We start from the raw sequence: 22,309 nt of genomic DNA, 5'->3' as shown, positions 1-22,309 counted from the left end.
CAGCGAGTGCCCACTCTCCTGGGCGCGCGATTCGGGAGGGTGGCCTATGCAAATTAGGGCCCACGGTAAAAGGAGGCGCTAGGGTCACTAGGGCGTCCCTAGCGTCTCCTTTTTGACAGGAGCGCCGGCTGTCAGCGGGTTTGACGGCCGACGCTCAATTTTTCCAGCGTCTGTTCTCGAACCCGCTGACAGCTACGGGTTCGGAAAACGGACGCAGTCATAATTGAGAATCCATCTTCCGACCCGCGGGCAGATTTAAATTTATTTATTTATTTTTACTTTTGGGGCCTCAGACTTAATATCACCATGATATTAAGTCGGAGGGTATATAGAAAAGCAGTTTTTTCTGCTTTTCTGTATACTTCCCCGCTGCCAGCAGGCGCTAATTTTTGAAAGTAAAATGTGCGGCTTCACTGCACATTTTGCTTTCTGGATTGCACGGGAATAACTAATAGGGCCATCAACATGCATTTGCATGTTGCGGGCGCTATTAATTCCAGGGGGGGGGGGGGGGGTGTTGGCCGTGCGTTTTCGACGCGCTATTACCCCTTACTGTATAAGAGGTAAAGCTAGCACGTCAAAAACGTGTGGTCAAACCCGGGCTAACAGTGTGCTCCACTGTACTGTATCGGCCCGTTTGTTAGCAGCTCAGCATGCCACAGGCACAGGAGACCCTACCCATAGCTAGCTCTTCCCATTGTCAGAGGCCAGTGCAAGACCAGCTCCATTATCTTTAGTGAGGCCCTATGTTTAGTCAACTCCTACGGTGAGCAACACTCAAGTGCCACAGAGAAGTCTCGCTTTCAGGATTTTTCTACTTGAATATTCTTAGGATTACTCTGTGCATCCCTTAGCGAACCGTGTGATTATTTAGAAGGCTTCGTCCCCAAGCTCCGAGTAAGAGGTTGTTTTGAGATGGCTTTTTATTTTTTGTAAGCATGTAATGAAGAAATACTATATTCTAAACTGGATTTAAAATATTGTGTTGCATTTTTTAAATTTTGTAATTTTATCATAGGCTTTTTTTTTTTTATTATATGCTATCAATTATGCTATTATCGGTATGCTTTAAAGTCATTCCAAGTCTTTGTGAAAAGAGAAGGGTATAAATTTAAATTAGACACACATTTGAACCAAGAACCTGGTTAATTAGAAATAGTTTGGCTATCCTGAAAAAAAAAAATAGATAAATAAATAAGACTCGAAAACCCAAGCTGGACATCACTGTCCTAGGGGGGAGCAGCTGGAACCACAAGACTCCAAGCCACTGCTCGGAGCTAACAGACAGGAAATGTAAAAGTGTGAATTATAAATAAAATAAATCCAGCTAGCTCCAAGCTATATGAATTAGGAAAATGTATACCCCCTACCTTAACAGAAAACAGCAAAAAAGAGCCATTTACTTTGTCCCTTAGCTCTGTAGTTATCAGTATATTTGCATAAAGCATTCTCAACATTTTCTTCTGCAAAATTTAAAAATAAAGGACAAGAGAAAGTACAGCATTGCAAAATCATTTATAATAAAATTACACAGTTTATATTTGGATAAAGCAGAGTTGCTGACCCCAACAGGTGTTTTCCTAGGACAGCAGGATGCTAGTCCTCACACATGGGTGAATTCCTAGCTACAGGCTTCTCCAACACAAAAGGGGACCAACAAGCACCAACCATAGTGCTGTGGGTAACAGAGGGGGAGACAGCCTGAACCCAAACAATGGGCCCTAGGCAAGGAGAGTTGAGTTATATACCTCAAAGAGATTCAGAAGAACAGAGTGGCCAAAACTACTCATGTCAGCCATCCCTATCCAGACAGCAGTGAGATGGGACTGTGTGGAGGAACGCCACGTCGCAGCCCTGCGGATCTCCACCACGGGAACTGCTCGCAGGTGGGCCACTGACATTGCCATGGCTCTGACAGAATGACCCCCCCCCCCCCCACCAAGATGCAGTCCCACCTGGGCATAACAGGAGATGCAGTCCGCTAGCCAATTGGATAGTGTCTGGCAACGGCAACTCCCAACCTATTCCTGTCAAAAGAAATAAAATGTTAGGTGGACTGTCTATGGCCTTCTGGCCACTCCAGATAGAAGGCAAAGGCTCTCTTGCAATCCAAACTGTGCAGTGCTCATTCACCTTGGTGCGAATGGAGCCTGGGAAAGAATGTTGATAGGAAGATTGACTGGTTAAGATGGAAATCCATCACCACCTTATGCAAGACCACCCTGTCATAATACGGTAAAAGGTGGATAAGTCACTAAGGGCTGGAGCTTGCTGACCCTGCATACTGAAGTGACCGCCACCAAAAACATGACCTTCCAGGTCAGGTACGTAAGGACACAGGAGCTCAGCAGCTCAAAGGGAGCTTTCATCAGCTGAGCTAGCACCACTATTGAGGTCCCAAGACATAGCGGGAAGCCTTAGGGAAGGTTTCAATTGAAGCAGGCCCTGCATGAAAATGTACAAATATAGGCTGTACAGAGATGGGCATACCATCTACACCATGGTGCTTTGCGCCAATTGCACCAAGATGAACTAACGGAGTTGGTCTTCAAGCTAGTCTGATACGTGAAGGAAGTGAAGCAGTTTTTGTATGGGGTAGGAGAACAGATCTAGGGTCTTCTGCTCATACCTTACAGAAAACCTCCTCCACCTTCAGTCTGTACGACTTTCTAATGGAAGGTTTTCTGGAAGCTACCAGGACCTGAGAAGTAGCTACAGAATTAACCTCTCAACATCCAAGCTGTGAGCGACAGGGCCTAAAGGTTAGGATGCCACAGCCTGCCCTGATCTTGTATGATGAGACTTGGGGCGGGGGGAGGAGTCCCCCAGACTGATCGGTCTCCGAATGGACAACTCCCAAAGGAGTGGAAACCAGATCTCTCTCGAACAATGAAGGAATGAAAGCAAAAATTAAAAAAAAACTTACCAAACCACAGAAAAACATGTCTGAGGAATCTAAGGGGAACCAGACGTCGATGAAACGTGGAAACCCCCCCCCCCCCACAAAAAAACCACTGAAAATGATCAGTAGAAAAGTTTTCCAAGGCACTTTCTTGAAGAAAAGTCAAGAGCTCACTTAACCGCGAGGCAAAAGCTCTGCAGAAAAAAAAAAAAAAAGACGAAACAGGGATCCCACATGGACGCGTGGTATAGGGCATGCCAGTCGTGCTCAGTATGCGCAGTCAAATTTCCAGAAACTTTTGTCCCTGCTGCACATGCCAACATCACACTCTTAAAGGCAGGTGGTATTTGGGAATCCTATAATTGAAAACACAAAATATGGAGGGTGGCGTGTCATTCACTCAGCCCACAGATTGCTAACCGGTCTTGTTTGATATCCTTAGTCTGTAACCCACATCTGTCCCTGCATACATTTTCTCCTGATGTAGCTACTTGGGCGGCAGGGGGTTTAAAATTTTTAGGACAATTGGCTGATGATAGCCATATTAAACCATTGTTGGAGATGGTTGAGGATTTCCCATGTGCCAACTATGACCAGATGTTTTTCCTTTTATTTATGCAAAGATGTCTCAGTGATAAATAGAGACTACCCGGGGGGTTGAGGAGTATAAGGTCCACTTGGTTGTAGACGGAAAGCGAAACATCTTATAGCAGTGAATACGGGCTGCTCTCTGTGAAACAGACATCACACCAGGATCATTCAGTTATGGAATGAGGATATGGGTGCCGCTCTAGATAGTTTGGATTGGAAAAGGTCCAGACAAATCACTATACGTTATAAAAGGGCAGGAAATGCAATATAAATTGCTGAACAGGCCATACTGTTCTCCAGCTTGTTACACTAGGTTTAGCTATGTTAGTCCAGCTTGTTGGAGGGAGTGTGGACTTATTGGCACCAATTATCACATGTGGTGGGAGTATCCCGCATGTTCAAGTGGCTGACTGTGTTCACTATATATGTGGACAAAGTTTGCAGGTGGATCCAGCTCTCTTTTTATGGGGAGATGGTCTAACATATGGGAGATGAGAGCCAGTAGAAAGTTGGTGGGCCACTTGCTACACGCTGTGCGTTTGACTGTGGTTCACCCATGGAAAAGCTCTCCTATCTCATACTGGGAATCCAAGATGCTTACTGTTCAATATATTTATAAATGATCTGGAAAGAAATACGACGAGTGAGATAATCAAATTTGCAGATGACACAAAATTGTTCAGAGTAGTTAAATCACAAGCAGATTGTGATAAATTGCAGGAAGACCTTGTGAGACTGGAAAATTGGGCATCCAAATGGCAGATGAAATTTAATGTGGATAAGTGCAAGGTGATGCATATAGGGAAAAATAACCCATGCTATAATTACACAATGTTGGGTTCCATATTAGGTGCTACAACCCAAGAAAGAGATCTAGGTGTCACAGTGGATAACACATTGAAATAGTCGGTGCAGTGTGCTGCGGCAGTCAAAAAAGCAAACAGAATGTTGGGAATTATTAGAAAAGGAATGATGAATAAAACGGAAAATGTCATAATGCCTCTATCGCTCCATGGTGAGACCGCACCTTGAATTCTGTGTACAATTCTGGTCGCCGCATCTCAAAAAAGATATAATTGCCACCAAAATGATAAGGGGAATGGAACAGCTCCCCTATGAGGAAAGACTAAAGAGGTTAGGACTTTTCAGCTTGGAGAAGAGAAGACTGAGGGGGGATATGATAGAGGTGTTTAAAATCATGAGAGGTCTAGAACGGGTAGATGTGAATCGGTTATTTACTCTTTCGGATAGTAGAAAGACTAGGGGGCACTCCATGAAGTTAGCATGGGGCACATTTAAAACTAATCGGAGAAAGTTCTTTTTCACTCAACGCACAATTAAACTCTGGAATTTGTTGCCAGAGGATGTGGTTAGTGCAGTTAGTATAGCTGGGTTTAAAAAAGGATTGGATAAGTTCTTGGAGGAGAAGTCCATTACCTGCTATTAAGTTCACTTAGAGAATAGCCACTGCCATTAGCAATGGTTACATGGAATAGATTAATTTTTGGGTACTTGCCAGGTTCTTATGGCCTGGATTGGCCCCTGATGGAAACAGGATGCTGGGCTTGATGGACCCTTGGTCTGACCCAGTATGGCATTTTCTTATGTTCTTATGATATTGCTCTCATGGAAAAACTTACTTTTTCCTTAAATAAATCAGTCAGATAACAAGCCGTATGGGGACCACATTGGAGGTGGCGGGGGAGAAGGTAGTTTGCCTTTTTTTCTTTTTGTGGATGCATCTCTCTAATGCCCGAGGTGTCACTTGTTCTTAGTTTTCCAAGTGCTGTTAAACTCTTTTTGTAAATTTTTCAAAACTTAAAAAACAAAGAAGTTCCAGAAACTTTGACATAGGGTTTTTTTGTGCCAGGCTCCATCCAATGACGTCACCCATGTGTGAGGACTCTCACATTTGGCAATGCAAATGCAAAAAGCACTGATCACCACAAATCTTTATCTACTATTCATGATTTATGGAAGCACCACTTCCGCTTGTTAAGACTGGAACATCACAAAACATGGCATGAGTTTATGGCAGGCTGCTAAATTATAAATCACAGCACTTAGCTCTTCAAGGACAACCAAGCCACAGAGCCTGAAGCAAATGCACAGAAGTAGCAAATGCAGAGATTGTAAGACTAAGCTCATCTTATTGTAGCTCATGACACCATTTCTCAGTAGAAAGGCAGCCTTGTTGTTCACAGTCATTTACAACCCTTAAAAATACCATTCGCTAAATGCCAGCAGCCCTTAAAACGGGGGCCAAACACCCGAGTGCCGAAACTTCCATGTCCATCACCACCCCGAGAAGAGGAGCTGGCAGTGCAGCCGTCCCAAGGGCTGATGTATCAGGACCACCAGATGTAAAACCTCCTGCATCTGTTTTTGCCAGGCTATGTGGTTGGGAAAGAAATAGAGAAGCAGGAGGCAGGGCTGGACAGGAGAGGGAGAGAGGCTGGATTAATGCATAGAGAAGAAACCGGAGGGAAGGGAAAGCAAAATAAAAAAATGCAGAACAAACACAACACAAGTAAACTATGAAGGAAAAAAAAACATTTTCCCTAGCTTCTAAAAAGTTTTGGCTGGAAACCCAGGTTTTCTAAATATTTTTCCAACCTTTAGTCCTTATTGCTTTGCAAGTGGAGGATTGTAGACCCTCGGAGAAGATGGCTTCAATAAATACAGAAAGGGGAAATTTTCCATAGGAAAAAAAAAGTTTAAAGGACAAGGAGATCTGATACTCTAAAGATGCAGGGAAGAAAATTCAGAGGAACCATGAGAAAATGCTTCTTTATTAAGAGGGTGGTAGATGCCTGGGTTGTGCCATCCCCTAATGCCAAGGCTCTCTACATCAATAGGCTCTTGAGCCAGAACCTCCATCTGCCTGGCGGATCTATGCGCCAAGCATCAACGGCACCTTGGAGGGGGTATGCCATGCTCAAACAGGTTTCGTCCTGCTGACTGAGCCAGCTTAGGCGCTTTCCTTGTACCTTCTCCAGAGCCAAAACGTCCCTGCACTTTTTCCCCAACCCCTGCCCTATAGCAGATCCGGGAGCCAGCACAAAGGCTGGGAGGGGGAGAAGTACCCTCCCGATAGGACAGGGAATAGCGAAAAATCTTACCACCTCAGTTCTATATATCAGGAGCCCAACAATGCCTTAGCTTCTACAGGAGGCTCGTTCAGATACCTGGTACAATGCTAATGTTTAGAGTTCTAACCCTACAGCACCTGCCTGTGATCCCCCATTTTCCAGGCATGATACTGCTGCGCCCTGGGTGACCAGCAACCAGAGCTGCAGCAGTTTGCAGGATCCCGATATAGGCCTAGGCACCTTTAAGCATACTTCGTGGGTGTCTGATCAACATCCAGTGCACCCAAAGAAAAAAAACAAACCTAAAAAAAACCTTTGAAGCCACAGATAGCAGCTGTCCTGACCTTTGTTTTTGTTTAGTTTTTTTCCCACTTTTTTGTATTACTTAAAATACCATCGAGAAGCTGCCAGGGCAGCGTGTGAGAAAAACTCACTGCAATGCAGCAAGGAATAACCTCAAAAACAGATCACAAAAGACAGAAAGGTAACATGTCTGTGCAATAGCCTGGACAAAATAAGACTTAAGGGCTCATGAGGCAGCACGTGCATGGGAACTCCAGCACATGCTCAGTATAGCTTCACCTAGCTAGGAGATATGGGTCAGTTCGGTGCTGGATAACATCACCTACACATCATGGCTAATTCAGCCCAGCTCATCGACGGAAAATGTGAAATATTCTGACCGCGCTTGGTATCCCTGGATGAAGAAACTGAATTTTTAAAATGTCAGATGACACCAAGGATGATTACCTAATTTCTTCTCAATTTATCTACATAGTTGAGATCCATTAATATATATCATACAATTTATATAAAATATAAAACATGCACAGTTCAGTGTATAGTTAGACTATAAGCTCTTTGGGGAAAGGGAGGTGAAAAAACCCAAAATTAAAGTTGTTTAGAAGACAGAGCTACAAACCTGGAGAATACAGTCCCATATTCCACGCTATGTGTGACATTTAGCAAGTCACGTAACTCCTCCTACCCCCCGGTAGTAAGCCTTACAGTTTATTGTCCTTGGGCAGGGACACTGTAGTCTTGTGAAAAAATTACCTTATGTGCATCTGTGTACACAGCTATATAAATATTACGAAGTGTTTCTCGTCAAACTGTAAGGCAATGTTTTTGTGGTTTAAGGTGGGTTGTGTTTCACAAGGACAATATGCTCAGGCCCCAGAAGGGAAGGACGACCAACACCGGTGGCGCAACTTCTGCTTGCATACAAAAAAAAACTGTGTTGAGGGACATCAAGCCTCCAGACTCCAGCTCAACAGGAATCTGAGCCACCACAGGATCCTGAGCTGGCAGGGGCAGTTGTTGGAGGGAGGAAAACCCAAAATAGGAGGGGGTAAAAAAATTAAAATCACCCACCAAAAACCACCAGATTACAAATTATTATAAATTACAGTGGATAATCCTCGCTCATCAGAAACTGGGTCAGAGATCATTTAAACCACTCAAACACACAGTGGGGAAAGGAAATCCTTCAGAACTGGTATGGGTGGATTTGTCTGGAGCCTATCCAACATCAACATTTTAAAATGAGGTAATCTGCTCAAGGATCACAAACAAAGCAGAACACAAACAAGAGCAACCCAACAAGAGTCACTCCCGGCAACGCTTGTGTAACCACAGACGGTCACGTGAGCTACCTTGAAGCACCCTGCAATCACAGCTTACCTGTTCGTTGCCTTAACGAAGTCACTTTACCGGACACAATGCAAAACATTAAGCGTGCATTGCTCCAATTCTGGCAAATTTTACTTCATGTTATAAAAAGGGAGAAAGGAAATTAAATAGTTTGATAGGTTTGGACACACAACCCACCAAAACAGACAGCAAAGTCAAGTAATTCCTGCCAAGCTGCCTAAATCTGTGGCATCTAGAGTATCACTCCTTGACTATCGGAGCAGCCCGCATGGTCGGTCTGATTTTATCCAAGATGAAGGAAGAGGGAGGGAATTCCAGCAAATTAATTTTAGGGAAAGTATTAAAAAAATAAAATAAAAGTTCTTAACATTAGTAAATGAGGGAACTAGCAACCAAAACTGAGCACGTAAAAGCAAAGTGTTACCTTGCTGAACTGTGAGGTAGGACTGTGAACGTGGGTCAGAGATGCCACTTTCTTTGGCTGCGGGGGGCACCGTATCAGACGTCCCAGAACAAGCGGCTGGAGTGGTGGGCAGTGGTTTAAACTCTGGGAGAAGTGCAGTTTGCTCAAGCTGAAAATGGTGCGTCGGTGCATCAAGCAAAGAAAACATTCCCCTCTCCGAACCCTTGCAAGGTGAGCCGATTTGTGATGGGGGGGTGGCATCGTGCCACGCCTTCTCCACGAAATGGTTGCATTTTGGAACTGGCGACGTCCCCAGCTCTGAAAAGTGTTCCCTGGAAGTGACGGAGCTTTGACTTAAAGAAGGGCAGGGCGGTGATTCAGAAGAATTAGTCTGTGTATTGTCCCAACATGCCTTGTTCCTCGTGAATCTGATGTCCTTCTGTGCGTATGTGATATTTTTGGTGCCATCTGTATCGCTGTCGAAGTCCTCGATAAGATCGCCATCGCTACTGCCTCCCCAGCGCTCCGTGTCGCTGTCTGGGAGTTCGGCCGCCAGCACCACGGTACCATCAGCGAACAACCGAGACTTAAAGCCATCAGAGGTGCTTAGCACAGACACAAGAAGATCTTTGATAGTGGTCGTGCTGTCCGGGTATGATCCACGTTTGCCGGCATGTCCAATCACCGCTGGCCTGCAGAATTCATCTGTTCAAGAAGGTTAAAAAAAAATAAAATAAAAAAAATATCATAAAACTGGATGAAAAACACCCTACTGAAACTTAGCATTGTACAGTGATCTCTCTAGAGAAAGCCTCTCTTTAACGCCAATCCTGGACATACAAATGTCATTTTCCTAGTCTCCAAAAAATTAATTCCTGTACATATTTATGATAGTCAAATGGTTTTAACACAAATCTTCCCTTAGAACATTCTTGTTTTCACGGCTTCAAGTCAGTTTGTTATGAGGAACTAGCGTAATCGGTTTCACACACTAACATACAGAGCACATTTTCCAAGAGGATATTAGATTATCTTAATGGCCATCACTTGGAATATAGTCTAGTCTGCACAAGGCTTAGAAAAAAAAAAAAAAAAGAGCTACCTCTGCTTAAAGGGAGCCCAAGTCTTTCCAGTGGACTTTTGAACATTTAGAAAACTTCCAAATTGCACTTCACCACTTCCAATTCTACCACTAGTTGTATTTAGATTCCACTCATTTAAAGGTTTTTTTTTTTTTTATATAGATTTGTTTGGTTGCATGAATTGGCAATGTTTTAGGGTCTCAGCAGGCTTCTCTTCAAACACCCCCATGTTGCACCATCAGCAGGATTCACTACTGTTTGTTTAAAAATGCAGATTTATCACTCACATTAATCAATTGTGTCAATGGTTACATCAGGGGTGGTCAACTCTGGCCCTGGGGAGCCACAAAAAAACAGGCCTGGTTTTCAGGATATCCACAACTAATATGCATGAGATACAAAGGTATGCAAAAACATCTCATGCATATTCATTATGGATATCCTGAAAACCTGGCCTGTTTGTCACTCTTAAGGACCCCTGGGTTAGAATAAGGGTAAATCTGTTTTAGAATGGTTTAGTTTCAAGGAAAACACCAACTTCTGTGAAATGGTCACCAAAAGTAAAGTGTAAAAACACACAGAGCACTTCCCCAGCAACCAAGCTAAAATAAAATTAACACAATTCTTAAATCAAAATGTATTCCAAAAATGTGTTCATCGCGGTCACTCTGAAACTAGTCTGGATACCCGAGAGTGAGAATTTAAAAATCACCAGATCAGATAAGTTATCATTGAACTCCGCAGTGCCTAATTTAAAAACAACCGCAAGGACCACATCAAGTCATTAGCGACGCTGCACCTCACACTGAGGAATATGGACTAAAAGGCGTTAGCTTTAATGTCTTAGCGTTTCCACCAGAATTTCCAATGGGAATGCTACAACATAAGAAAATTTGTTCAAAAATTTTTTTTAAATATATATTTAAATGTGCTGTTTGGGTATTAACTACACTTCCAGTGATGTAGTTAAAACAGGGCTGGAAAAATCCCAATATCCAGGTCACCCAAGTGTCTAAAATCTGGCATCTGGAGCCTAAAATTCAGAAAAGTAAATAAAGTTAAAAAGCACAAAAATATATAACACTAAACTAAAAGTGCAAAATAAGAAAAAAAAAAAAAGCTGAACAAAAATAAAAGTGCAAAAGGCAAAAAAATAGGAAAATTTTTCCAGGTTCCTAAGTTCTCTAAATATATTTCCATCCCTATTTAAGGATCACTCATTAGGACAGCCATATTAATGCTTAGCAAAGGGGTCCCACCCATCTTTTTGCCTCTTCCTCCCCATCCCTAAAATGAAGATTGGGAGGACGAGGGCCAACCTAGCAGCTCAGTGAAAAATGTGGCTTCAAATCTCAGGCCCAAGTAGGGGAAGCTGCAGAGGCATCAGTGTCAAGTGAGGACACCAAATGGTTAGACCTAGACTGCACAGGGACCAGGTTCATAAAAGAAGCCACAGTACGAGGTCCAAAAGAGGTTGATTCTGATTCAGCTAGAAGCCCAAAAAGAAAAACATTTCTAGCCCAAAAAAATACAATAAAAATAATTCCACGGGGGGATGGAGCAAGATGGCACCCTGACCGGTAGCACTGTTTGCTGTGGAGCGTTTTCTGGGTTATTTTGTATTTCTTAAGTTAATATGCCTCCAAAAAGAAAAGGCAGGGTGAGGAATTACCCTATCACCGCCCTGCCTTCTGGGCAAAACACTATTCTACAGTGCACCGCGATACCCACACAAACAGGGAATTAGTGCTCCGGCTGTTAGGACACTAGGAGGAGAAGCCGGCCTAACTTCGGATGAAGTGTTGCTAAGCCCCCTCGATGAGAGGCCACGCTAGAGGCTGAGCTCCGAAGTTGGGTTACAAGCCTCGCAAGAGGAGGGAGCTACGTTGGAGGATTTCCCTGCGACAAACTTTCAGGAGATCGAAGGGAACTTGCCCAGTGAGTTCGAGCAGGAGGGAGGGGAGGTACAGGCGGTAGGAGGAGGAGAGAGGTCTGTTGCCTTCCCTGGTGGTGACTTTAGACACGCTTTGGAATTTGACATCGTCCACAGAGCAATCCTGCGGGGACTGTTCAGTTGAAATTAATGCATTTTCCCAACAAATGGGATTCCTTGAATAAAAATTTCAAGGTACAGAAGCAGGAGGCCTCGGGGAATTTTGAGAGGATCGAAAATGAAATAAAGCAAGTGAAATCGGTACAAAATGTTATCATTCAGGACTGTGGAAACATCAATAGAAAAATAGAAAATACTGAAAATGTGCTAAGACACCTTAATCTACGTGAACTGAATTTTCCCAGGATAGTGGGGGAATTTCCTCGGAGTACAATTAAAAGGTGTTTTTCTGAAATACTGGAATTTCCTTCTCAAAGTACCCCACCCCTGGACAGAGTCTACTTCTTACCAAATAAGCACACACAACACGTACAAGAAACTCCAAGAGACTTTGCCAATTTGACAGAGTTTCTTGAATCATCAGGATTTGAAATAATTGAAAGATGAACATTATTGATCACTTTCTATAACGAAAAAGATCTTACAGATGAGATGAAAATATATTTCAAGAAAATGGATGCCTTATTTATGGGAGCAAAGATCAGAATTTACCCCGATTTGACAAAATCTATGCAAACTAAAAGAAAAGGCTTCCTGGCGTTGAAACGGGAGACACTTGCTTTAGGAGCCTCATTTTTTCTGAGGTTTCCCTGCAAGTGTGCAGTGAAATATAACAGGGATAACTACATTCTCTTCCAGCCCGAACAGTTAAAGGATTTTATACAATCAAAAAGAGCTCAGTTACAGCTTGAAAGTATTTAGTATTCATCGCATTAGAAATAAAATGGGTATCTAGGGAAGCCTTTTTAATATGATGTAATATTGCCTTTTTGTTTTCTATCCACCCTCCGCCCCCTTTCTATGGTGGTCTACTGGGTAATAAAGTAATGGAATTACCTGTGCTATTTTTTTCCTTTCAATTTGAATATTTTTGCGTGTATGATACCATGTTTCTTTACAAAGTGTATACTTTGATGTTTATTTGGAAATTCAATAAAGTATAAATTAAAAAAAATAAAAAGAATTCCACAGGTTGAAAGAGCAATAAAAAGTGCTGGCTGGTGGTTCCTCCAGCCACAGAGTGTTAAAAATCATCCAGACATGCTGTCCCAGGGGGGAGCGGAAAAGAAGATGGTACAATTAAAAAAAAAAAAAAAAAAAAAAAAAGGAAACCAAAGCATTGATTCCTAGTGTTGAAAGAGATGTGATTGAACCTATAATCAACAAAACAAGCAGTCTGCAGCAAAGTGATTTATGACCGAAAGGTAGGAACAGAAAGCTCATTGGCCAGAAAGCAGAAATGTGAAAAGCAAAAAAAAAAAAATTGGAATGAAGAACCTGCTGCGTTCACCATAGGCTACAAATTGCTGGAGGCCTCCCTGTGTCACTACAAATGTACCCTTCCGAAATGCACTTCCCTGGGATTCGCTGTGCCCAGTGAGGCTACCCCCAAATCCTTAGTGACTGAGACAGACCCATCAGAAGAATAATATTTAATAATCCCTGGTAAGGGAATTAAAATAAACGAGACGAGCAGGTGGTAAACTATACCAGACAAAAATAAAAATCCATTCCACCCCAAATATGCTTCAAACTAAAACGGAACTTCTCATAATACGAGCTGTTATCTGTGCTCAGACAGCTCTGGTTTAAATTATGATTTTTCTAGAAACTTATTAGGTACCACAGGATCAGTGAGAAAAGCAACAAGTCCCACCTGCCCTGTCTGAAGAAACTACATAATCCCAATGCCTCTCTGACCCCTCATTTAGGATTGGGAGTGGGTGATAAGAGGGATAACAGTCAGCGGGGCTTCTCAGTGAAGAGCACCAGCAGGTCTGGTCTTCAGAATAACCACGACAAACATTCAGCTGTCCATACACATCTCTGGACTTTTCACAAAGACAACATGCACAGCTCAACTATGGCGGAAACCAGACCTGTCTGCGGCCCTCCAGGACCTGATCTGAGAAACCCTGCACAAGAGTCTTTCCACAGGATGTGCAGAAACTTTAACACAGCAGATGCACGACGACGAGTCAGTGCCCCAAATGCGAACTAAGTGACGTAAAAACAGCCACAAATTTCACAGTTGCCCATTATGGTTGGGACATGTTTACTGGGCTAGAGTTATTAGGTAATCCACGCCAATTTAGGAACAGTCTACAATTTAACAAGCACAGAACCCATTTTGGAGTTAGCTAAATAGGGAAAGCAACCTTAAAGTAGGGGAATAATGTTAGGTTAATGATTTTATGTTATGTTATGGATTTTATGTTATGATGTAAAGTATGCTAGCCTTAGATTTTACAATGTATTTTAGTAATGTAGGTTAGCTCTAGGCTTTTATTATATTTTTAATTTTTTATTGTATTTATTGTGAACCGTTTCGATGGACTCTGAGCAACGGTATACAAAAAAATGTTAAATAAATAAATTTAATGCAATGGTAGGCACAAACAGGTTTGGCTTTCAGGATATCCACACTGAATATGCAAGAGAAGCACTGGAGTACAAATGGAGGAAGTGCAAGCAAATATACCTTATACACATTCAGTGTGGATTATCCTGAAAACCTGGCCAGTTTGTGGTATACCAGGACCGGCGTCGCTTCTGTTTTAACCTGTTTAAATAGCAGGAGTAACAATCTATAGTATATATTCTTTACTCACTTTTCATATAACTAATGGTATGGTATCTGACAGAAGATACAGAAAAATATATCAACTGGAAGTTTCTATTGATGACCTAATCCTGCCTTAACACTAATAAAAAAAAAAAAAAAAAGATAGTAAATATGTAAATATAACATACCTGCAAGAACTGACATTTTAGGAGATCCCGGTGAGGGCAGCCTGAATAAATCCAAAGAACTTGGGATACAGCGCCTGTTATCTTGGACAGTCCCTCTGTCAAATGAAAAAGACAAAAGCAGAAGACAGGTGAGTAAGTGGCCTGAGGAGGAAGCACATCATCATGCCCAACACACAGGGGGTGTTCCCATCATTTCTGAATAACCTGTCAAGGAGGAAGCAAAATTCAAGAGCACTGACACGTTTATAAAAAACAAACAAATTTTCAGCAGGAGCACGGAGCTGCCCGAAGCAGCCTGGAACTTGAGGTGTGGCCTAGTGGTTAAAGCAATGGACTGAAAACCAAAAGCTCAAATCCCGTTTCCCCCCCCCCCCCCCCCCCCACCCAAACTCCTTGTGACCTTGGCCAAATCATTATCTCCTGTAGCCTCGGGTACCAGTTTAGGGGGTCATTTACTAAGCCATGTTATTCCCCCAAGGAGGGAAATACTGCAGGGTTTATTACACTGAAGTACTCAGTGGTGACATTCGGTGGCAGTAAAATACCCAGTGCTGGGATCGTGCCAAAGAGAGTGAGCAGGCCAAGAGTACGGCCTCCCCAGCAAGTGTCCCAAAACTCCAAGGAGCTGTCCCGCCACCTCTAGAGGCAGCCCCAATGCAAAAACACAATTTTAAAAATCACACTGCGAGTGCCCCTTCTCCCCCCTTCTCAACCTTGCCCCTTTGCATTACACACACACCCCAGCCACAGGCATACTCGGGCAATCTTTGAACAACCTCCTAGGCTCTGAGCCCCACTAAGTCTCCAGGTTGTTCAAGATATTTTAGGGGTGGGGGGAATCTTTTTGCAAAGGGGCGAGGTTAGGAAGGAAGGAAGGAAGGGGCATTTGCCATGCAATGTTAAATCATGTGGGGTTCTTTGCATTAGGGCCACCTCTGGAAGCAGCGGGGGTGGGATGGGGGCTGTTACTGTCAGGTTGCTTGGGCCTTTAAAAAACTGCCCGGGAGCATCAGGATGTATGTTAGCATCCCGATGCTCCCAGGAAAAAAGTTTAGCTACAACTCGTGACTTGTTAACTTCCAGAAAAATTACGCAGCTTGTGATTTTTCTGGAAAGCCACATTTTACTTCCAAGAAGTTACCTAGCAATGAGTTGCTTTGCATGCAAAGGCATGAAAAGCAGCTCATTACCATTTTGGCAATATTTGGATTAAAACACGTGGTATTTAAAATACCACGTGTTGTCGCTAACGCAAGATGTTTATCATGCGGTAATGCTCAATGTGCCTCAGTAAATATACCCCTTAGACTGTAGGCTCATTAGGACAGCGAGCAGAAAACGTTTCTCTGCTAACTTCATACCAAACAGGGTATATTCAGCAGGATTTGTTTCCCCGCTGGACATCTTGGCTACAGTTATCAGAGTAATTCTAGCCAGATAACTTCACACCTGCTCCCCACAGCCCCTGCAAGGGGCAGGAAATTCAAATCCTCTGATTTGTTCGGCTACGTCCCAAACTGGGTCAGACAAACCCCTTTGAATATGGATCTCCTTGTACTCAAATTACTAAAAATGCTGTAAATTGCCTTGAGCATTATTTAAAAAAGGTGAGCTAAAAACTGAAAAATGATTTCAAAATGTGTTAAACATTAAAGGCTGGCAAGGGAAAAAAAAAAAAAAAAACAAACACTGGTGCATTTTCAACTGCTTTCCTAGAAACCCTGCCATTTCACTTATTTCTGACACAGACGATATATCACTAACATCAGACAGTTAAGACAGCCTCAACACCAGGCGTCGCGTGTGGGAAGCCAGATAACATCAAGGGGCACCCTGCAGCGCTTCTCACCCCACAGTCATGGGAGGGGAAGTGAAGGAAACAGCTTGATCTTCACCTGGAACTGGAAAGCAGCGATGTAAGTGCTGCGATCATTAGACCCGCCCCCCCATGACATCACTAACATCAGACAGTTAAGACAGCCTCAACACCAGGCTCTCCCCTTTATGCACCCCTTCTTGCAAACCTTTGTGTATATGTAAAAATTTATTTTTATGTTTCCTTTGTTAACTAAGCTGTTTCATTGTATTCGACTAAGGAATTTTTTCCTGCTTTTTCTGTTTCACTGTAAACCGGCATGATTTGCATTTAATGCAAGAATGTCGGTATATAAAAGTTAAAAAATAAAAATAAATAAATAAATATATTTAGTGTAAATATAACTGTGGACATTTAAGAAGGGCTTTTTTTTTTTGTGGAGCAGGTTGGGGGGGGGGGGGGGGGGAGTACATGGGTACAACGCTACCATCATATATAGCACTATATAAGAAAACCACTATGGAAGATCCCGGCCTCAAGGAGCTTACAGGGCTCGATTAACCCCAAATCCTTTTGGTTTCTGGGGAGCTTGTACATAAAACCTGAATGGTGACAGTTGTCAAAAAAAAAAAAAAAAAAAAAAAAAAAATCAGACATTCACCACCCATACACACACACGATGAATAGATTTGTCAAAGTTTGAAAAAATATAGTTGGAACATATACGATGAGAGAATTTAGAGGCTATTTCTTTTTCCAGCTGTTTGTAGGTAGTTTTGTGCTCCTCAGAAGCTTGACAGCTCCTCTCAGGAGGGAGGGAGGGACTGCAGTCTATGGCCAGGCTATTGACAGGTTTAAGAGGCACAGATATATTCAGCAAGTCAAAAACTTTTTTTTTTTTTTTTTTTTTTTTTAAATACTTGTTCTTCACTAAATTAAATTAGTTACGAAAAAACCCACAGGAGTTGAGCACCTTTGTTAAGCTAAATTTAAGATGCAAGCTTTCTGGGCTAATGCAGTCCTTCAAGCAGCAGACTCCTTTTCCTCAAAAATATGTGCGTTTTGCACTATACTCCAAAAACACAGGGGGAATGGTTCAACACAGATTATGTTTGGGTCACTGTGTTGAAATGATTCTTAAAAGATGAATAACCTTCTTTACAACCAAATTCAGCTGTTCTGACGCTGTCCTCTATTCTGTGGCCTTTAATATTGCTACAGTTCTGGGGATTCATAGTGTCATGTGTGTATGTTCAAAATAATATATTGAGAAAATACATGGATTTAATATCTTTCCATTTAATATTACTATATCAAATACATTTTCAAATTGTATATATAATAGTTATAGGTAGGTTATAATTTTTGTATTATGTATACAATTTGAAAATGTATTTGATATAGTAATATTAAATGGAAAGATGATATTAAAATTAGAAAGATATTATTAAATCCATGTATTTTCTCAATGTATGGTTGAGGTATTGATATTAGGAGAAAATATAAACTTACCCCTTCCAGTGTTATTACAGATTATGTAATAAGTCATGAAATGGTTTTAATGTTCCATTGGCTTTTGTAAGTGCTTGAGGAGAGTTGAAAATTTCAGAAAAGGCGAATGCTGGAGATCTCTTGCGGAAAAAGCGGTACTGGCCCTTTAAAAGTGGCTCATGCATGGGCAAATTTAATTGGTACTTAGAAACCGGAGCAGGGGAAAGGGGGATGGTTTAACCCAATTTTTAGGGGCACTTATCCCCATGCAAAGCACCCACTGCTATATTTCTGTACCGGGAGTCCTCACGCTGGATTGATTTGACTGAAGTCTCTTGACAATTTTCAGCCAAAGCCATTCATGGGAGGAGACCCCTGACAGATGTGCCATAAGTGAATTGGCAGGAGCAGCACAAGAATGAAATGTGCGTCCTCGTTACACTAGAGGCATACCAGCTTGTTTCATGCTGCTATGTGATAGTTAACAGAAGATTTCTTCAAGCTAGTTTTCCCATATTTTGTACAAACACAATCAGATTTTAAATGGTCAAAACTGCTCCTCTATGAAACAGCTGGAACTGTGCGGCAGCCGGGGGAGAGGTTCCAGAGGTGGGTAATGTTGGACTAGAGAGAACGAATATATATATATATATATATATGAGCTAACATTTGATAAACATTAAAGGGTGCCAAGGGAAAGAAAAAAGGTCGCTCTCTCTCTTTACATATATGGAGAACTGAAACACAAGAGTGTCTTTGTCAAGCTCACTCAGAACCAAAATGTACCCGTATAAACAGGCCTTCCCCTCTGGACGCTATCTTGTAGGTAAACCACAAAACTGGTTATTGGACTTTCCACCCCAGACAGCTGCACTGCATGCTTTTGACTTGCTAAGTGTAATATAAAGCATGTTGGGATCCCTGCTCAGGGTTTACCACTTCAGGACAGGATAAAGGATATCGACTAATGCAACTCATAGATGATTCACAAGGCAAGAAAAGTAACTCAAGCAGATGCTCACTCTTCTTGACTGCAACATTGACCATAGCTGACACCACCGCATGCCTCCTTGACCCAGTCAATCGATTATCCAACCTTTCCCCAAGAGCCCAAGGTCATGACCAAACTTCCCTTTGATGGCTCTTTTCCGTACATGCGTGATAAATGAGCGGCCAACTATCCACACAGAGTGACACCGGAAGACAACTGCAAGTGAAATAGAAAACTAGGTCGTGGCATGCACCTGGGTGGGCACAAGCGCAGGGGAACCATCCTCATGCCTAACGTATGATGCATAAGCTCCCGACCTCCAGCGACCACTGAATCACTGCCTGCAGGATCCCAGTGGTGACAGCACTGGAAGCTGCTCTGATGCAGAATGAGGGCCAAACCATTCGCTCTGGAGCCCCGCCTCTGTTAGGGCTTTCTTGAACACCACCGAAAACCGATAGCAAGTTAAAGGGGATTTATCGCAGTGCAGCAAAAATAAATCTTTCCCTTTTGGACATATGGTTAGGTATAGGACTACGGCCGCTACTGGACACGTTTCAATCTCTAACCATTGTCAGTGTGATGACTTGGCCACAGGCACTCTGGTCCGTCTTAGGTATAAAGACACAAGGTGCCACCTGAGATGCTGACATCCTCCCCCAGCAAGCCCCAAAACTGCGATGCTTATGTGAAGGCACCGTAAATTCACTGACGCACAAGACACTAAAAAATGCCAATGAAAAAGTAACCCATAAAAGTTCAGTCTCAAACTCATCAGTATCTACTGCAGGCAGGACATGCCACAGTTGTAACAGTAGATTGTGGGTTAGTGGTCTCAGAGCGTCATGCTGAGGCAGAGATTTTCTGGCCCAACTGAGCATCACTCTTTTCACTGCGAAATGGTGCTCAGCGTGACACGTTTCCAGCTTTGAGAAAAACGCTAAGGTTGCTAAGTGCGAACAAACCATGTAAGTAGACAGTCCCTGCTGCTTGGTGTAAAATATGTATCAAGAGGTCCTCCAGAACCCGGTGGCCGGACCAGCGGTTTGCTATGAGAAACACCTTCACTTTGCTGTAGTTGTGGATGTACGAGTTCCATGTAGATGTGGCACATGGTCTTCACAGCATCTTGAACGCTGTCCGGTTCCGAAGGACCAAAGCTGTTCCGGGACCTCTATACCTTTCGGCTTGGCTTGTGGCGCCAGCTTCCTGAACAGGGACCACTTGCAACATGAAAGGCCGCTATCTCATTGTGCATTCCAGGAATATGCTTCGCTCGCACCACAATGTTTGTGCGCAGGCAGCATAGGATGAATTTTCTCAGCAGCTCTGCCATCAGGAGGCACTTAGAAGTCTGATTGTTAATTGAACTACTGCCGCGTTGTCACACCATAGCACCACCCCAGATATGTATAGTGGCGATGATGGGAAACAGCTCAAGAAATGTGATATTCTTGGTTAGGCTGCGAGCAGTCCAGTTGTCCAGCCAGCACGCTGCACACCAATTGCCCCTAAAATAGGCACCCAAACCGATGCATCCTGATGCTTCAGAGTATAACTGAAGGTTGTTGCTGCTAACCAGGCTGGGAAGCCAGGCTGAGATACCATTGAAGTCCCTGAGGAACTTGGACCAAATCTTCAGTTCCTCCTTGATGGGCCTGCTAACCCACAAGTGATAGTGGTCATGAATGAAGCCCAAATGACATAGGAATATCCTTCCATGGGGAATAACCTGCATGGCAAAGGAAGGCTGCCTATGAGGGACTTCATGTGTCTCAGCATGACTTTCCTGCTGCGCAAGGTGGCGGCCACCAACTGACAGTCACTACTTTGTCTCGTGGCAGCCTGGATTCCATACACATGGAATCAAGCTCAATCCCCAGGAAAATGAGGGGTTACCGGGCCAGGGGACTTGTCTTCTGCCAAAGGGAAGCCAAATCTGCTCACCAGTTCGCGAAACGCGAGAAACAGCTTGATGTATTCCAGCAAATCCTTCTTTCCTATGAATAGGAAGTCGTCCAAATAGTGAACTAGCCATGCTAGCCTGGAAGTCTCCTCAGTTGCCCAATGAAGGAAGGTACTGAAGGTCTTGAAATAAGCACACGAGACTGAGCATCCCATTGGCAAACACTTGTCTTAGTAAAACCTACCTTCGAATTGGAAGCAGAGTAGATGGAAACTGCTCGGGTGAACTGGGAGCAGCCTAAATGCAGACTCTATGTCTGCTTTAGCCATGAGGGCGCCCTGACCACAGGATTTTAATAAGTCCAAAGCGGTGTCAAAGGATGAATATTGCACTGAGCAGTATTCCAAGGGAACATGGTCGTTCACAGAAGCTCCAAGTGGATGTGAAAGGATAGGAGCCTGTATTTTCCAGGCTCCTTTTTGGGAACAACTGCTAGAGAGGAGAGCACCAGGTGCTCTAGGGGAGGCTCAGCAAATGGGCTGGCTATGTGCGCCCCAGCTGAACCTCGTTTCCGAAGTTCTCCCGAACAATGTCAGCCAGAATGCATACGGAAGGAGCTCTGGCCACCTTAGCAGATTGTGGCTGACCCGTATGGGGAAGGAAGAAATCCTCTCGGAAACCGCTCAGTACAGTATTTGCCGCAGCCCTGTTGGGACAGCAGGCCAACCAGGGAAACATTGCTTGCCACCTCACTGGTGCTGGGGCTAAGGACAATTCCATCCCCTCACTTAATCACTGCACGACCATTTATTGGCGTGGTGTGGTGCGGCACATCGGCTGCATGTTTAAATCTGCAGTCAGTTGCGGAGCAGGAGCCATGGTTGCATTTCCAAAATGCACTGCTTGTGCCTTGCGGGCGCCTGGCTTGCCCACTGCATAAAGGATCGCTCCGAAAGGGCCACAAACTGGCTTTAGCGTCAACAGCCCAGGTAGACATTTTTGTGAGCTACAGGCAGACATCCTGTTTTCTCCACGACATGGCGGACCTACTAGCCACTCTCTCACAGAAGGCCTCGTCATACCTGAGCCATGCAAAACCACTGTATTCTTTGTATGCACCCAGGATAGTGTCCAAGAAAGAGAGCAAGGGCTACATCACAGTAAGCTTGGAATGCACCACAATCAAGGTCAAACACACAAAAGCATGCGCCCAATTTATGATCTTGGTTTGGGCTTGGCTGCTTCTAGCTCCTTTCTCCTCTCCCGCTTGGTCTGGTCCCACCTCCTATGTCCCTCCATCAAGCAGAACAAGTCAATGTAATGCCTGTGTCTGATACAACACCTGAGAGGTCTAGGCACGAGTTCCCACAGTTTGTGTTCCGATTCTGATAGCTTGTGAGGACAGACAGCATCCCCCACTCCTGAACACAAGACACCGAAGCAGGAAGAGAGCTACAGGAGGAAGAGAAGAATGAGCTGGAAGAGCCACTAAGTGAGGAAGAGATTGATGAATGA

The 22,309-nt window shown here is 43.4% G+C and overlaps 1 protein-coding gene across 2 annotated transcripts in view; it reads right to left on the bottom strand.

Moving 5' to 3' along the window:
- Nucleotides 1-22,309, bottom strand: part of RUBCNL (rubicon like autophagy enhancer) — an 80,973-nt gene that overhangs the window by 42,765 nt on the left and 15,899 nt on the right. For both annotated transcript variants that reach the window (XM_029602886.1, XM_029602885.1), the window contains exons 2-3: nt 14,591-14,685; nt 8,663-9,346 (exon numbers count right to left, since the gene is read on the bottom strand). In XM_029602886.1, the coding sequence (XP_029458746.1) occupies nt 8,663-9,346; nt 14,591-14,606 (700 nt within the window). In that variant the 5' untranslated portion in view covers nt 14,607-14,685. The remainder of the gene's footprint in view (nt 1-8,662; nt 9,347-14,590; nt 14,686-22,309) is intronic.

The sequence above is a fragment of the Rhinatrema bivittatum genome, chromosome 5 (assembly GCF_901001135.1).
Source record: "Rhinatrema bivittatum chromosome 5, aRhiBiv1.1, whole genome shotgun sequence".
NCBI classification, from domain to species: Eukaryota; Metazoa; Chordata; class Amphibia; order Gymnophiona; family Rhinatrematidae; genus Rhinatrema; species Rhinatrema bivittatum.
The sequence above is the reverse complement of the archived record's forward strand: the minus strand, read 5'-3'. Positions and strand labels throughout refer to the sequence as shown.